Source organism: Gobio gobio (assembly GCF_949357685.1).
Source record: "Gobio gobio genome assembly, chromosome: 4".
In the NCBI taxonomy this organism is placed as follows: Eukaryota; Metazoa; Chordata; class Actinopteri; order Cypriniformes; family Gobionidae; genus Gobio; species Gobio gobio.
In genome coordinates this window covers 15170028-15186859 of record NC_137100.1, presented here as the reverse complement: position 1 = coordinate 15186859, position 16832 = coordinate 15170028, and the positions used below count along the sequence as shown (strand labels likewise).

General features: G+C 38.8%; 1 protein-coding gene across 1 annotated transcript in view; it reads right to left on the bottom strand.

The window, feature by feature from the left end:
* Positions 1–6787: 6787 nt before the first annotated feature.
* The window catches only part of fer (fer (fps/fes related) tyrosine kinase), a 72422-nt gene continuing 62377 nt past the window's right edge, over positions 6788–16832 (bottom strand). The window contains exons 18-20 of the mRNA XM_079815518.1: positions 16376–16498; positions 10127–11688; positions 6788–8817 (exon numbers count right to left, since the gene is read on the bottom strand). Coding sequence (XP_079671644.1) covers positions 11552–11688; positions 16376–16498 — 260 coding nt within the window. The 3' untranslated portion in view covers positions 6788–8817; positions 10127–11551. The remainder of the gene's footprint in view (positions 8818–10126; positions 11689–16375; positions 16499–16832) is intronic.

The window sequence follows — 16832 nt, the reverse complement described above, 5'->3', positions numbered from 1 at the left end:
ATTTCTTTTATCATTTGAGTGCTCTGGCAAAATGGTTGCTACCCCAAACTCTCTTCAGATATCTATTCAGAGTAAATTCAGCCGCATTGTAACATCCAGACTTAAACGCACATAGCTGGATATGAATGGTAATGGCTGTGCGATTATATTTCACCGTGGTTCATAAACATATTTGTATAAATCATCCACATGATGGGCCGCTGAATAGGTAGTTTTCACAAAAGCACCTTTGGGAGCAATATCATTTCCTGAAGGCTGAAAGACTGAACTGGAAAATATGATGGTGGGGGACTATAAATACGAGATGGCTTTGTGCCGTTTACTGCAAAAGCAATTGGCATGTATTCAATGTCGAGTTATTTAGAGGCGGCAGCTCGTATCTTTGGAGAAAACCATCACCACAGAATAATACACAGAGAAAGGCACAGGTGTGTGTGTGTGTGTGTGTGTGTGTGTGTGTGTGTGGCAGTAGCCCACCAAAATCACTTTAAGGATTTATTACCTGGAATCTGGCAAAGTAGATATGTTATTTATGTATATATTTTTTGAAAGACCCTGTCAACAGTTACACATGATTTACTGTAAATAGCTGTAGGCACTTTTCACAAATGGTGTACTTCTCCCATTTTAACAACTCAATGGATCTTATACAAATAATCTACGCAATTATTAGTGAATATTTATACGCACTGGGAAACTTCTAAAAAAAATCTGCTTATATGCATATGCACGTGTTCTAAATGAGCGTGGTTAGTCATTTGCATTAAACATCCTCACCATCTCTCTATATAAGGGCTTTCCCATATACATGTATAAAAATTTGTGGTGGGCATAGATTATTTTTTTTAATCTAGATTAATCTCACTGTAATCTTGGAATTAATCTAGATTAAAATGGCTCATTTAAATTTTGCCGAAGGCATTCAGAATGTGTGCTCGTAAGTGATTGTTTGTCTTTTTGTAGTTTGAATAATAAATAACTTCTGTCCCTTTAAGACCTGACGCACGCATGGATCCCAGACACTGTTCCTGTGAGCTGGTTATGACTGTGTTTACGTTAAAACTCACCAAGATGGGCATTGAGACATTTTTGAGTGTATTTGACCATTAATAAGATGGAAAAAGGAGCTAATTTCTGCACTTGTATGTCAGAGGCGGCTTTATTACGGTGTGTGCGCGCTTCAGTTGCGAGCGCGAAATCTGCGGGAATTAGTAGAATTAACGTTATGTGCAACCCGCTGTCATGAGGAAAAATCCAGCAGAACACCCGTTCGCCATGTTCAGAGGGTTAACCGGACTGAATGAAAGGAGGCGGGTGCGTGTCAACTCGCTGTCGGTCGGAGAGGAGAGTGCAGTTGATATATCGATACTGTAGAAAATGAGTATCGTATCGTTTCAGATATTTCAGTATCGATACATATCGAAATATCGATATTTTTGACAACACTAGTAGGCATACACACAGGTTGGAAGACTCGTTCTCTCGCCCCCTACAGTGCAATTCGGCTAGGTATACATCCACGCTAAAATATCAAGGTGAAAGTCATCATAGCTTGCGTAGTATAGACCCAGCTCCCAACCCAACTTTGAGAATAGATTAACAGCGATATTTTTTTGTATCCCCTGATAAGAGTCTCACGTTAACGCAGCACGTTAACGCCGATAACGGGCCACCACTAATAAAAATGTATCTACACTCCGAGTAGGGCTGGACGATTAATCGGAACCGAAATTCAGAACCTCTAACCAACGTTATTTAGTCACGTGACTCTGCCCCATCAGTCACATCAAGTGCAGTTTGAAGGCAGACGGAAAGATTCAGGAGTAGTTATCTTTGTTTGTACAATCTGGATGCTCAGAATTACTATAACTAAACAGAATTATTCAAACTGGCAAGCCTTTAAAGCGATTTTAGCTTTTTTCTGTGACGCAGAGAGCCGAGTTGTGTCATGTCTCTGCTGTGTCATGCACGCCTTGAAGCCAGATCACTTTCAATTGCATCCTCACAAAACTTTGTCAATTGTATGTGTTTTAAGGCCTGCCCGTTTGAACATTGAAGCGATTTTAGACCATCGGATGTGTATTATGTTGAACTAATAGACAATTGCGCGCAGAGAGGAGTGCAGAAACTCATTGTCAACGCTGTCCTGTGATTCATCACTGAAGTAGCTTATAAACTCAACTGTTATAGCATAGATTTGTCTACCTTTTTGAAGTAACTACACACCACAGCTTCATAATTAATAGAGACGGTATGACTAATTCACACACACAATCATTAATGCATTCAAATAAATCTAATGTAGGCCTACTGTGCTAATGTATCTGTATCTGATGTACAACAAACAGAAATCTGTAAGAAATGCTACGACCCATAGACAATAACGGCTGAAAGAGAGCGGTTTCCTTATTAAAATATTTTAAAATCACAAAGAAATGCACTTTCATCAGAAAAAAATATCCCACCTTTAGTTGAACATATTTACAGTACAAACCTTATCGTTGAACTATGAGGGGCAAAATAATCGTTCATTAATTGTAATCGAGGTAAAATGTTCAATTATTCGAGATTTTGCTTTTTAGATGAAATCGTTTCAGAGTATGTGTACATTTAGATTCAGTTTCAGAATTTTTTGCTTTTTAGATAAAATCGTTTCAGAGTATGTGTACATTTAGATTCAGTTTCAGAATTTTTTGGAAATGTAGCTATTTCTGTATGAAAGTTGATGAATTTGTGCAAACGTTCTTATGCAAATTTCACTCACAAATTTGTGTCAATGAGACCCAGTGAAAAGTATGGGGGGAAAAAATAAAGAAGAGTATGGGAAAAGATTTGCCTTTTCAGACTATTGGCCCTATTTTGTTTAGTGATTCTTTACAGATTGTCAAACACGACTGAATGAATTCAAGATGCACTTTTTCATTATGACAAAATGGTTCATAAGCGTTTTGGGTTTCTTCTTGCGATATTCTTAGCACCGTATTACAGAGCCTCTAAAAGGACCTTTGCAAAAATAAAACAATACGCAGACTTTCATGTGCGCACAAGAAACCATTCAACTTTGCATATTGCATATAGGACAATGCAGACTGAGCCACCTATAGCGCCATCAGCCCCTTTCGCGGTGTGCTTTCTCGGCCGCCAGAGTATGCGTTAAAGCAGACCTAAGGCCTTGAAATATGACATACGAAAGCCAAATTGAGCACTTGTTTTTTTTTTTTAAAGACCTTTGATCTTGGCAAAAAGGACTGCACACAGTCATATTGTGCCATCAGCCCATTTCGTGTCATGGTTTCTCCGCCGACACAGGTGATGCATTAAATTGGACATTAGGCCTTGATATTAGAGCTACTACCCTAAGGAAAGCCAAGTTTTGAGCAAATGGGTCTCTATTAATTCATGTGCATCCCTGCTCTCGTTTTCTTCATGGTTAGATGGAAGGGACGCAAAAATGAAATGGGTTGTAGCGTTTACACATAAAACTAGAAATTGTAATGAGCACACAACAAATTCCCATGCACATGTGAAAAGTTTCTCTTGTCCATGCAAAATAGCTTTTTAGGGGCTCTTTATGTTGCCACTTCGAGAAAATCAATGAACAAACCCCTGAGAAAATAAAGATATTTACAGATGACTATGTACAGATGACAGATGTACTATATACCAAATATAATGCTGTATGAACCATTTGTTAAATTATAGTCTGAAAAAAGAGGTTTAGAAATTTGAAATGTCTAGGAACCCTGTTTAGAGAGAAACTATATCTAGATTATATTATCATGCACATTTACCACCATAAATATTCACTTATTTGTAGAAAACATTTTGCATGCAACCCTGTAATTTACACGATTTCCATCCTGATAAAATAACATTTGGGTCCTACAGCACAGTGGGAAGTAGTCTAATAAACATTTCGCAAACAATTAGTGCTGTCTGTATTCACCAAGCTCACCCATCCAGCCCTGTTATCATACGGAAAATAATCAAACTCATTTTATCTATGTTTAAAGACCCCCCTGTGGTGAAAAATCTGTTTTTTAATGTTTATGTCTGTGTGGTGTTTTTAATGCTTTCAGACAAACCACGTGCAAATCCGTGAGTCAACACCATTGCTGAGTATTTTCTCCTTAACTGCAGTGAACCAGTTTTTTCTATTTCCTTTCGTCACAAACGTGTAACCAATCCAGTCAACGTGCGGTCCGGACGGGGCTTTTCTCCACTGACTTTATGATGTTCTAAGCGTTTTTATTTTTAAGGATGCTGATTTTTAATATACAGCTGCCTGATTCTGAGATGGTGAACGGAAACATGGTTTGTGTAACATAGCAATGCATTATTTGATAAAGTATGCCAAAGCTTAATCATTGATATCAATTACCGCTAGGTGTACGACGTTACAGGCCAGTTCACACCACACCGACAGACGGCAACAGACAATTCGTTGGGTTTTGTCGGATCAGTGTGTTACCCCTGTCGGAGTCTGTTGGTGTCTTTCGGAGCTTGTTTTCGGCCTATTAAACATGCTGAATTAGAATGTCTGAGACGTGACGTGCTGTAATCTGGTGAATGTCAGCATTGGTCTGCGTCTGTCAGTGAATTGGCCTGTAGAGAGCGATACATAAAACCCATTACCATTCTGATACATCGACTTTTAGACGAGCCTGTATAATTCGCTCTTCTTCGTCTGAATCTTTTTCGGATTCAGACATGCACTATATTGCCAAAAGTATTGGGACACCCCTCCAAATCACTAATTTCAGGCGTTCCAATCATTTCCATGGCCAAAGGTGTACAAAATAAAGCACCTAGGCATGCAGACTGCTTCTAAAAAGTTGCCACCTGTGCAATAAGTCCACTCGTGAAATTTCCTCACTATTAAATATTTTATGGACAGCTGTTAGTGGTATTATAACAAATGTGGACGCAATTGAGAACAACAGCAACTCTGTAAAATCACAGAGCGGGGTCAGCGCATGCTGAGGTGCACAGAAGTCGGCAACTTTCTGCAGAGTCAATAGCTACAGACATCACCAAGTGCAATGCAAAGCACCGGATGCAGTGGTGTAAAGCACGCCGCCACTGGACTCTAGAGCAGTGGAGACGTGTTCTCTGGAGTGACGAATCACGCTTCTCTGTCTGGCAATCTGATGGACGAGTCTGGGTTTGGCGGTTCCCAGGAGAACAGTACTTGCCTGAATGCATTGTGCAAAGTTTGGTGGAGGGGGGATTATGGTGTGCGGTTGTTTTTCAGGGGTTGGTATGGTAAGAGTTCCTTTAACTGGAACTAAGGAGCCAAACCCATGACATGGCCCCTTCTTGTTCCAACATGACTGCGCACTAGTGCACAAAGCAAGGTCCATAAAGACATGGATGAGTGAGTTTGATGTGGAGGAACTTGACTGGTCTGCACAGAGTCCTGATCTCAACCCGATTGAACACTTTTGGGATGAATTAGAGTGGAGACTGCAAGCCAGGCCTTCTTGTCCAACATCAGTGCCTGACCTCACAAATGCTCTTCTAGAAGAATGGTCAAAAATTCCCATAAACACACTCCTAAACCTTGTGGAAATCCTTCTCAGAAGAGTTGAAGCTGTAAAGGGTGAGCCATCTCCAAATTAAACCCTACGGATTAAGAATGGGATGTCATTAAAGTTCATCTGCATGTAAAGGTAGGCGTCTCAAAACTTCTGGAAATATCGCCACCTTCCTAAAATAATTGGCTTAGTCTTTTTTTTTTCAGGTCTCTCAGAAGAAGAAAAAACTGAACCAATAATTGAGTAGATTTTCGTTCTTCTTGATGCAGCTGCCATCTTGAGAAGCTTGTCAAATTGCCGTAGTCTCATTGCCTTTTGACTAAGGCAAAATAAAATATTGATCATTATTTTATTATTGCTAGGAAATGAGAACCGGTTGAAGGGTTAGTTCACCCAAAAATGAAAATTCTGTCATTAATTACTTGCCCTCATGTCGTTCGACACCCGTAAGACCTCCGCTCATCTTCGGAACAGAAATGAAGATATTTTAGTTGAAATCTGATGGCTCTGAAAGGCCTCCATTGGCACAATGCACGGTACACTCTCAAGACCCTTAAAAGGTACTAAAGACGTTGTTACAAAGTCCATCTCACTACAGTGGTTCTAAAATAACTTTATGGAGTGACGAGAATAGTTTTTGTGCGCAAAAAAAACCTAAATAACGACTTGTATAGTGATGACCGATTTCAAAATAATGCATCATGAAGCTTCAAAGCGTTATGAATCAGCGAGTCGAATCATGATTCGGATCGTGTGTCAAACCGCCAAACTGCTGAAATCAGTTGACTTTGGCGATTCAAACCGCTGAATATACTCACTGATTCATAATGCTTCGAAGCTTCATGATGCCTTGTTTTGAAATCGGTCATCATGATATAAGTAGTTTTTAGGGTTTTTGCGCACAAAAACTATTCTCGTCACTTTATAAAGTTATTGTAGAACCACTGTAGTGAGATGGACTTTGTAACGACGTCTTTAGTACCTTTTAAGGGTCTTGAGAGTGAACCGTCCATTGTGCCAATGGAGGACTTTCAGAGCCATCAGATTTCAACTAAAATATCTTCATTTGTGTTCCGAAGATGAACGGAGGTCTGACGGGTGTCCAACAGCATGAGGGTAAGTAATTAATGACAGAATTTTTCATTTTTGGGTGAACTAACCCTTTAAACACTTCCTAACAAACTTGCACACATTAATCATCATTCAATTACAACACTCACTTTTAAGAATTAATTTCAAGCACAAAGTTCAAAGAATCAAAACTTTATTGCAAGTGTACAATATAAACAATGAGCAGACATTGTTATAGTTGAATGTCCATCCGAGAGGTGTTATGAGAAAACAGAGACAGATGAAAGAACTACATGGGGGGGAAAAAAAGAATCAAGCTTTTAAATGTCAACCATTTATCTGGTCATAATTCCTCTTTCAGCGGGTAAGGGTGAAAATAACAATATGCATTAGTTTGAAAATCAAACGTCCAGTGTTGCTTTTCTAGTTTTGTTCAAGGATCAATTCAATAGTTTCGAGTTGATCATTACCTGAAACAACAATTTGCTGTTTTATATTATAGGGGATCATTTTAAAGCACAAAAAGGCCAAAAGTGCAATCAATATATAAAATGTTCCATCACAGAATAAATAGCTCAGCACAGAATAGATGTTGTCAGAAAAGGAAACTTTTGCTTAAGTACTTGATGAAAAATGATTTTCAGTTATGAATGATTTATTAGGGTATGACGAGCCATTTTTTCTGATGGAAGTTTGCATGATGTGCAAGTCAAACTTGGGAAAGGGAAATCTAATGTCTCTGAATAACACATTTCAATATAATGCGAGACAATACTGGCGTTTGCTTTAATACACTGACAGAATTATAGTGAATGGTACAAAATAGCAAAAGATTAAAATGCTAGAATAATATTACAGTATTTCAAATAAATAAAAAGAATCAAAAACACACTATAGGGATAATTGCTTTGACTTAAAAAAAAAAAAAATAATTCAGAAGAGCTCACTCACCAGTAGTTTAATTGATGTAAGCTCAGCTTCACCAAAAAAAAAAAAAAAAAAAAACATGATCAGAACCCACTAGTGAATCATGCAAGGATATGAATCCAAACTGTATTATACAGTAGTTTTGTGGTTAAATTGTCACCAGATCTGCATGATTGGCACATGCATTGTATTGCTTTTGGCTGCATTAAGTGATGGCGACAACTTGAAAGAAACAGTCGATGCTATGGGACCCTCTTTACATATTCCAAATGTGCAAATATTAGAGCAGTATTGATCTGGGTCGTCATCGCTACTATTACAGCTGAACGTTGAGGCATATTCCTGACAGACATCCACATTCGAAACATCAGTTTTGCAGTGGAAAAAAAAACAAACACCTACAAAATTACATTTCTGAATCTACAAAAAAGTATTTACAAAATACAAAAGGAATGCTTTTATAGAGTAAACCTTGAAGAAACCACTATTCCATCTTTGTGGAAATGGAACGATACATTTATGTGACTCTGGAACAAGAAGTTGCTGGTAAGACGCATCCGACCGGTCCGCACAGATGCCCGCTTGGAGACATAAACATGGAGGGGGAAAAAACCTGGGAAAAGTCTTAATACAAAAAAACACCATTGTCTAACCAAGCCTGTAATACTTGTGGAGGTAAATGCATATCTGTTAGAACTCAAGGGATGTTTGCATGAGAGAACCTGATGGTAAAACAGCACAAACGCACATGTTGCACAAGAATAAGAACATCACAATCTAAGACAATGGCATAGATACAAAGAAACATGGGATTGGCTTTGGTTGCTGGTTACCCCCCCCAAAAAAAAACTGTTCCATGAACAGATATCCCAACAGGACAAACAACAGTCAGTTTTGGACAGAGCTTTTGGTGACGTCTGATATGCCACATGGCAACAATGTAAATGTTAAAGGGGTATTGCACTGAAAAATTCAAACTGTCATCATGATCTAATTTCTTTTTACGTAGGATTATGTTCCAAGACCGTCCAATGCTTTATTCCATACAATGAAAGTGAACGGGGACTGTGACTGTCAAGCTGCAAAACAAGCACCATAAAAGTATCCGAAAAATAGTCGGACTTGTTCCCTATATTCTGTGTGGCAGAACAAACTAAATATGTAAGTTGTTATTCACAAAAAAAAAATCCCTCCGCTGTGGCGTTCATTGGTGTTTCTCGTTAGACCTCCGTTTATCTTCGGAACACAAATGAAGATATTTTTGATGAAATCCGAGAGCTCTCTGACCCCTCCATAGACAGCAACGTTATTACCACTTTCAAGGCCCAGAAAGGTTGTTAAAATAGTCCATGTGACTACAGTGGTTCAACCTTAGAATACTTTTTGTGAAAAAACAAACAAAAATAATGACTTTATTCAAAACATTCTTCTCGTCCATGTCAGTCTCCTATGCTGTTCACGTAAACGCTTCCGTGTTCTACGTCAGAACGCCGGCTTATTATTGGCCGACGCTGTTCACGTGGGCACAACGACACATGCGTGATGCTGACCCAGGAGCTGGCCAATCAGTGGCCAATACTGAGCTGGTGTTCTGACGTGAAACCCGGTGTTTACGATGTGAACAGCCTAGGAGAATGACACGGAAGAGAAGAAATAGTTGAATAAAGTCGTTATTTTTGTTTTTTGTGCACAAAGTATTCTCGTCATAACACCCAAAAATGAAAATTAGCCCATGATTTACTCACCCTCAAGTCATCCCAGCTGTATATGACATTCTTCTTTCAGACGAATAAAATCGGAGTTATATTAAAAAAGTCCAGGCTAATCCAAGCATTATAATAGCAGTAATAGTTGCTCTGTTTTTGAAGTCCATAAAAAAAAAAAAATGCATCCGACAAATAACGTGCTCCACGCGGGTCTGGGGTGTTAATAAAGGTCTTCTGAAGCGAATCTTTTTGTTTGTGTTTGTGTAAGAAAAATATCCATATTCATATCCATATAACTTTATCAAGTAAAGTTTCGGTCGACCGCCTTCCGTATTCAATTTATGGAAAAGTGTTGAAAGTGCCTCTGCCGTTCCTAAGGCTTCCGTTACCAAGTTTTAAATATGGATATTTTCTTACACGCATCGATTCGCTTCAGAAGGTCTTTATTAACATCCCAGAGCTGCGTGGAGCACGTTATTTGACGGACAGATGCATTTTTTTATGGACTTCAAAAACAGAGCAACTACTACTGCTATTATAAAGCTTGGATTAGCCAGAACTTTTTGAATATAACTCAAGATTGTGTTCGTCTGAAAGAAGAATGTCATACACACCTAGGATGACTTGAGAGTGAGTAAATCATGGGCTAATTTTCTTTTTTGGGTGAACTATCCCTTTAAGTTTGAACCACTGTAGTCACACGGACTATTTTAAGTACCTTTCTGGACCTTGAAAGTGGTAATAACTTTCCAATTTCATCAAAAATATCTTCATTTGTGTTCTGAAGATGAACGAAAGTCTTACGGGTTTGGAACGACATGAGGGTGAGTCATTAATGACAGAATTTTCATTTTTGGGTGAACTATCCCTTTAAATCAAATGTGCTGTTCAAAAACCGTATTTGAATATGTAAAACCGGGAATTTGAGATCTACAATGGAGCGAGATTTTTTTGGAGAATAGCAATGGCACTTGAGAAGACTTGGAATCTAGCACAAAAGTCATACAGACCACTTTTATGGTGCTTTTTGAAGCTTGACAGCCTCTGGTCAACATTTGCTTTCACTGTATGGAAAAGTGCAGCGTGAACATTGTACTAAATTTCTCCTTTTGTGTTCTATGGAAGAAACGAAAATCACACCGGTTTGGAATGACATGAGGGCGAGTAAATGATGACAGTTGAATTTTTTGTTTTTTGCAGAATCATCCCTATAAACATCAAATGGCGTGAACCACGAAGAGGTGAGAGGTTGAAGTATTTGGAAGAAATCTGAAGGCTTGTAAAGTGTAGATTGGCGCGGTGTCCATGTGACAGCTCTCAAGCAGCCTAGCACAATCGTTTGATATTACGTCAAGGCCACCTGATTGTAGTATGACATTTTCGATCATGTGATCATAAATTGCACTTCGGTAAATATATGCGTTTGGTCTCGTTGCTTGATGAGTGCTGAAACGTTGGAATGCAAGTCAATGAAAGTCTTAAGGATGTGACACGTTATTTTGTGCGACTGACGAACATTTGAAGAAAAAGAAAAAAATCGTCCAAAAAGGACTCCAGGAATATAAAAATGACATAAAATGGCTTGACTATAAAACTGCCTAAACCATCTTTAAAAAAAACAAACGCTATTGTGTTATCAGGTGGACAAACAGCCCTTTTTCACACATTCATCTCCATATGTTCATCTCATATAAGAAAAATCTGTCATCATTTACTCACCCTCATGTCGTTCCAAACCTGTATGACTTTCTTTCCTCTTTGGAACACAAAAGATGATATTCTAAACATGTTTCACCTGTTTTGTCCGTATAATGAAAGTGAGCGGGGTCCAAAACCAACCTTCATTGATTGGACAAAGAAACACTCCGAATATCTTTTGCGTTCCACAGAAGACCGACAGACATAAGGGTAAGAAAATGATAACAAAATGTTCATTTCTGGGCGAACCACCCCTCTTTTCCGCTGGTGCGTACACAGGAATACTCAATGGCATACTGAATACACCTCATATATCTTACGTTCTGTCGGTCATAGCTTAACTGTTGCTCAGTTACAAAAACAAAACAAAAAAACAGGAAAATCTGCATAATTTTGACATCAGAGCAAAGCTGAGACCTCTCTCCATGCTAATGGCTCAAAACAGCTGGTGCATAGGCAGTTCACACAGTGATTATGTGACGGAGTTCTCTTTAGGACAATAATAGCATGTGATTTCGAGGGCGAAACATTTGTTGTGTTTCTCTCTGCAGATTAGGGATCACCTGGATGTGAAGTATGAGTTTGGCCTTCCAGCCATTTCCTCATTAAAGGCTATTTTTTCTTGACCGCGGCCAGTTCTTTCTGAATGTCAGCGAATTTGGGCCGATTCTCAGGCTTGTACTCCCAGCATCGCTGCATGATCCTGTACACCTCATCTGGACACTTCTGCGGGCAGGACATCCTGTAACCTAGATTACACACAAACAAACTTTCCATGTCAGTGGTTGATAGTGGATATGAAAGATTATTAAGAAAACGTACGCACGAAACACATTTCCAAACTCTAGCTATCCACTGTCCAGCTATTTCTGAAACAGCTGTTGCATTTTTATAACAATTTATTAAAATGTATACATTTATTTTAATTAAATGTACCATTAAGTAAAATTAAATTAAGCAATATATAATTGAATTAAAAGTGAAGTATGTATGATTTTTTTAATGTTAAAATACATGATCTTAACCCAGTTTATTGTTCATTGACTGCTATTAGTATGCCATTCATGGGCACCATCAAAACATTGAGGGTGGTCCGCTCATATTCGTCAATCTTTCCAGCTCAACCTATAGAGACAGAGTGACACGCGTCATAATCTGAAGACCGCCGGGGGGGAAAACGATCAAACCGTCTCCATTGACTTTGGCCTCCTTGTCATTTTTGAAACAGAACAATGTCTAAAAGCTGATATGTGACAAGGTGTACAGCAAACAACCCAGAACCAAAAACCCAGAAGGTTTTACAAGCTGTTGACCCAAAAAGGACAAAAAAGTGGATACAGGCAATTGAGACGGAGTGTGACATGCTATATTACACTGAGAACTACGCCCACTGGAGGACATCGTAATAAGTGACAGGAAATATAATATACAAAACTGACATTTGGATATTTGACTTAACAGTGACAAAATGTTTACTGCACACGAGTGTCAGGATCCCAAAATGTACCCATTCTTCCTGCTGAAGCTTCATGTCTTATTGCCTGTCTCCACTTTTGTCTCCTTAAACGCTCGTTTTTTTGGGTCAACAGCTTATAAAAACTTATTTCTGTGTTTTTTAGCTTGTTTGCTGTAAAAATTACAGACCTCTACATGCTTTGTAAGTAGGAAAACCTGCAAAATCGGCAGTGTATCAAATACTTGTTATCCCAACTGTATATAAAAACGTAATATATATTTACAAAAATCAACATTTGTAAATGAGTAGTTTTATATTTCTCCATTGTTTTTAATTTGATTATGTTTGCAGTGCTTCATGGGATTGTAGTTTTTAGCCCTCACTAAAGCCGTTACGTACAGTCGTGTACCTTTGTCTTTTTGTCAGATTTTCAAGATTTTTGCTTCAAATCAAAGTTTGTAGTCTTGTTATTTACCTCATAGCTGATTGGCTTTCGAAAACATGCGTTGTGTTAATCGATGCTAGCAATGTGCTAAATCATGTTAGAAAAATGCTAACAACATGTTAAAACGTTAGCAACGTGCTAAATCATGTTAGAATCATGCTAGCCATGTAAAACCGTGATAGCAACGGCATGCTAGCAATGTATTACATCATGATACAAACATGCTAAAACACGTTGGCATTGTGACTATATTGCCTTCAAAACCTCCAAACCTTATACCTACTTTAAACCTCAAACTAGTTTAAATTGAAAACCTTCAAACTTCAAGCTTTTAAAACTTCTTCAAACTTTCCGGTCAGGCTTTCTCGAGTTTGTCTTGACAAAATGAATGGAAAAAATACTTCCGGAAACAGCGCTGCTGAAAGGGGACGGACACTGTTGCACTCTATAGCGAGAGTTTGGGGCGTGGCTACTAGGGGTGAAACGGTACACAAAACTGACGGTTTGTTACCTACCTCGGTTTTGAAATCATGGTTCGTTACGGGTTCGGTACAGCAGTTTTACAAAATTGTAGTTATTTTCACTAAACAGTGGTTTACTGAAAAAAAATTGTGTCTGTCCTTAAATGAATTCAATTATAACTAAAAGTTTCTTAAAGGACAACTCCGGTAAAAAATGAACCTAGGGGTAATTAACACATGGTTACCGAGTAGACCGTTCTCTGGGATGCGTTTTCATGAAAATCGAATGTAAAGAGTTCTAAAAGCAGATTAGCTTATAACGCTAGTTTATGGGGCATAGAATAAGTAAAATTAAATCGCTAGTTAATGCCACTAACAAGGCTCAAAATAGCCTCACACTATCACGGTAGCATAATGAGGGTCCCTACATGCAAACCGAAGCATTGAGAACTTTGTAAGCGTACAAACAGTTTAATAAGAAGATACTTTATGAAGACGGTACATTACGCGTATAGAGACAGGAGCCATCTTGGAAAACAGTCTCGACAAGTCGAGCCACGGTTGAATAATCCGCCATCTCTTTAGTGTGTATCCTTTGGAAGCACTAGTCTCTGTTGTGTTGTTTTTTTTATCATTATTATTTATTTATTTCTCTGTTGCGTTCAGTGCTTTCTTCCGGAAACAAGTCACAAGTTCCAAGTCACAGTTCATCACTTAGCACAGGGTTTGTGGCTCGACTTGTCGAGGCTGTTTTCCAAGATGGCTCCTGTCTGTATACGTGTAATGTACCGTCTTCATAAAGTATCTTCTTATTAAACTGTTTGTACACTTATAAAGTTCTCAATGCTTTGCATGTAGGGACCCTCATTATGCTACCGTGTTAGTGTGAGGCTATTTTGAGCCTTGTTAGTGGTATTAACTAGCGATTTAATTTTACTTATTCTATGCCCCATAAACTAGCGTTATAAGCTAATCTGTTTTTAGAGATAAAACTCTTTACATTTGATTTTCATGAAAACACATCCCAGAGAACGATCTACTCGGTAACCATGTGTTAATTACCCCTAGGTTCATTTTTCACAGGAGTTGTCCTTTAAAGATAATGCTGTAAACTATATAGGGAGCCCTTACTTACACATTACTATAACAGCATTAAAGGTTAACAACAGAGCCCTAACTATTAGTTTTAGATATAATAATCAACACTCAAATAACATATTTTATGTAAACATAAGGCAGTTTTTGCATTAACTTCTAAATCTAATTTGAAAATAGTTTTTTCTCCAATTGTTGAAATATAATAATTAAAACGCAATGTCTGTCATTTTCATTACAGATTTATTTAAACATACATTAAATAATCAAGACATCACTAACAGGTTCATATAATGGTTATAATGTTTATACTCAACTATATACTGATTATAATGAATATATAGGCTAATATAGTGCATATATTTAGTGAGATTTGATTTCTCTAGTGAACTAACAGCTGTGGACACTGAATGAATGCCTGAGGTAAATGTGATGCTACGTGACCGTGTTCACAAGCTGTTTTATTGACGTCTTTCCGCGGTTGAAATGCTGATTGAGCGATTACACCACATGTGATATGTTTCAGTAAGTGGTAATGTATCCTCAACATACCTTAAGAAATTAAATCATGTTTATTCTTTAGGAAGAGATGATCACGTTCACTCAAGCGCCGCCGCTTGAACTGACGTGCCTATAAAGTGATCAGTCACGTCACATTAAAGAGTGTCAAAACGGCATTTATCGTTCAAATTTTGTGACAAAAAAGACTGAATACTTAATATGTTTGTGTGGGAAATCGGATTGAAATATGTTCCGCGCTTAAGATTGCATTCGGTACACATGTGCACCGTACCGAAACGGTTCGGTACGAATACGTGTAGCGTTAAGGCCCGGGTATACTTCGGCCTTCCGCGTTCGTGCTCCGTCCGCATGACGTAATTTTCGTCATTCGGAGGGCTCGCGCCCGGCCGCACACCCCGTTCGCGCGCAGCTCAGATTTCGAGACCGCGCGGACGGTCCATGTGCAACAGCGCATGCGCCAGCAGTACAGAAGAGTCCACTAGGTGGAAATATGCACAGTATTGAGCAGTGTTCAGCCGTCGAAGAAGAGTGTGCAAAGACCGGTTTAAAAACAACACGCTTGAAAAAAAAGAAAGAATTTTTGATTTTTGCAATGGTGGATGCACTACAGTTCTTCTCCGATCATGCCCAGCGAATGTCCCGTTGATGACAGGACTCAGTACTGCCCTCCGATGTCTGGTAGAGCATAGACATTTTTTTTACTGCGCATGTGTCGAACGCGATCATCCACGCGCATCCGTTGTGTAGTATACTTTGAAAGACACACAGACAGGGCTGCACGCTTGACGCGTCCGGGCGTGGAAAGTGAAGTATACCCAGGGCTTTACACCCCTAGTGGCTAGTGTAGCAGGCGGAGCCAGAGAGTGTTTAGCTGGTGTGGGACCATGACTGACATGTTATACATGGCGGAAAAAAACATTCCGCTACACCTATAAAAGTCCAAATTCACTACATTTAGATCTTAAAAAATTAAACATGTTCATGAACATGTCAAAGCAAACGAGGCATGCGAGGTTATTCAATACAGTATCCATTCAGACAAAAGACAAATGTACCTGTTTATACTGTTTATGCAGCGCCAAACAGTTGTGGCACGTCATGCAAAAAAATGTGCCTGGTACAGATGCGTTGGGTGGGTTTATTTTAAGCGAGACGCATGCACTCTAGACAGAGTGTTAGCCTAATTGCTCATTGCACGTAGCAATACGGCTAAAAGTATTCCTAATATGTTGGGCCTTTTATTGAGAGTAGCCTACTTTGCAAAATTTGCACGGTTGTTTGAAAATATGGTTTATTTTTGTAATTCCGCTAGGTACCACTTGTGTCACAGAAACCACATACTTCACTTTTAATAAAATATAAAACAAAAATATACTCATTTTAAAATAAATTAAATATGAAATAAAACAATACAATTAAACCTGGTTCATCCACTAAAAGTGGAATCCATTTTGTACCTTTTTCAACCTGTTCTCGAGCCTGCTGGTTGGTCATGCCCGGGTAAGGACACACTCCTAGACTAAAGGTTTCCCACAGGAGGATCCCATAACTCCACACATCACTCTCTGAGCTGTATCTCCCTGTGATTTAAACAACATGCCAAACATCATTCTGGATCAAACCCATCGGCCGTTTCACACATACTCCGTTTGCAGTGCGTATTTTTTTCCGTACCCATGTTAACGGATAACAACTTTCACACTGCACGCGGATGCTGTCCGTCAGTCCGTTCCAGGTGCGGTGCGTCTGCAGCAGTGCGGCGATCGTTTCCTTACAGAGTCTATTTTTTGCTGCGCTGCACAGCTGAATTAAAGTGACAGCGCATTGTTCGCATTAAAATAAACATGTATCGACGCGAAAATCTAGTAATTTCACCACAGATGCATAGAATTTAAAATCTACTCTGTTTCAAAG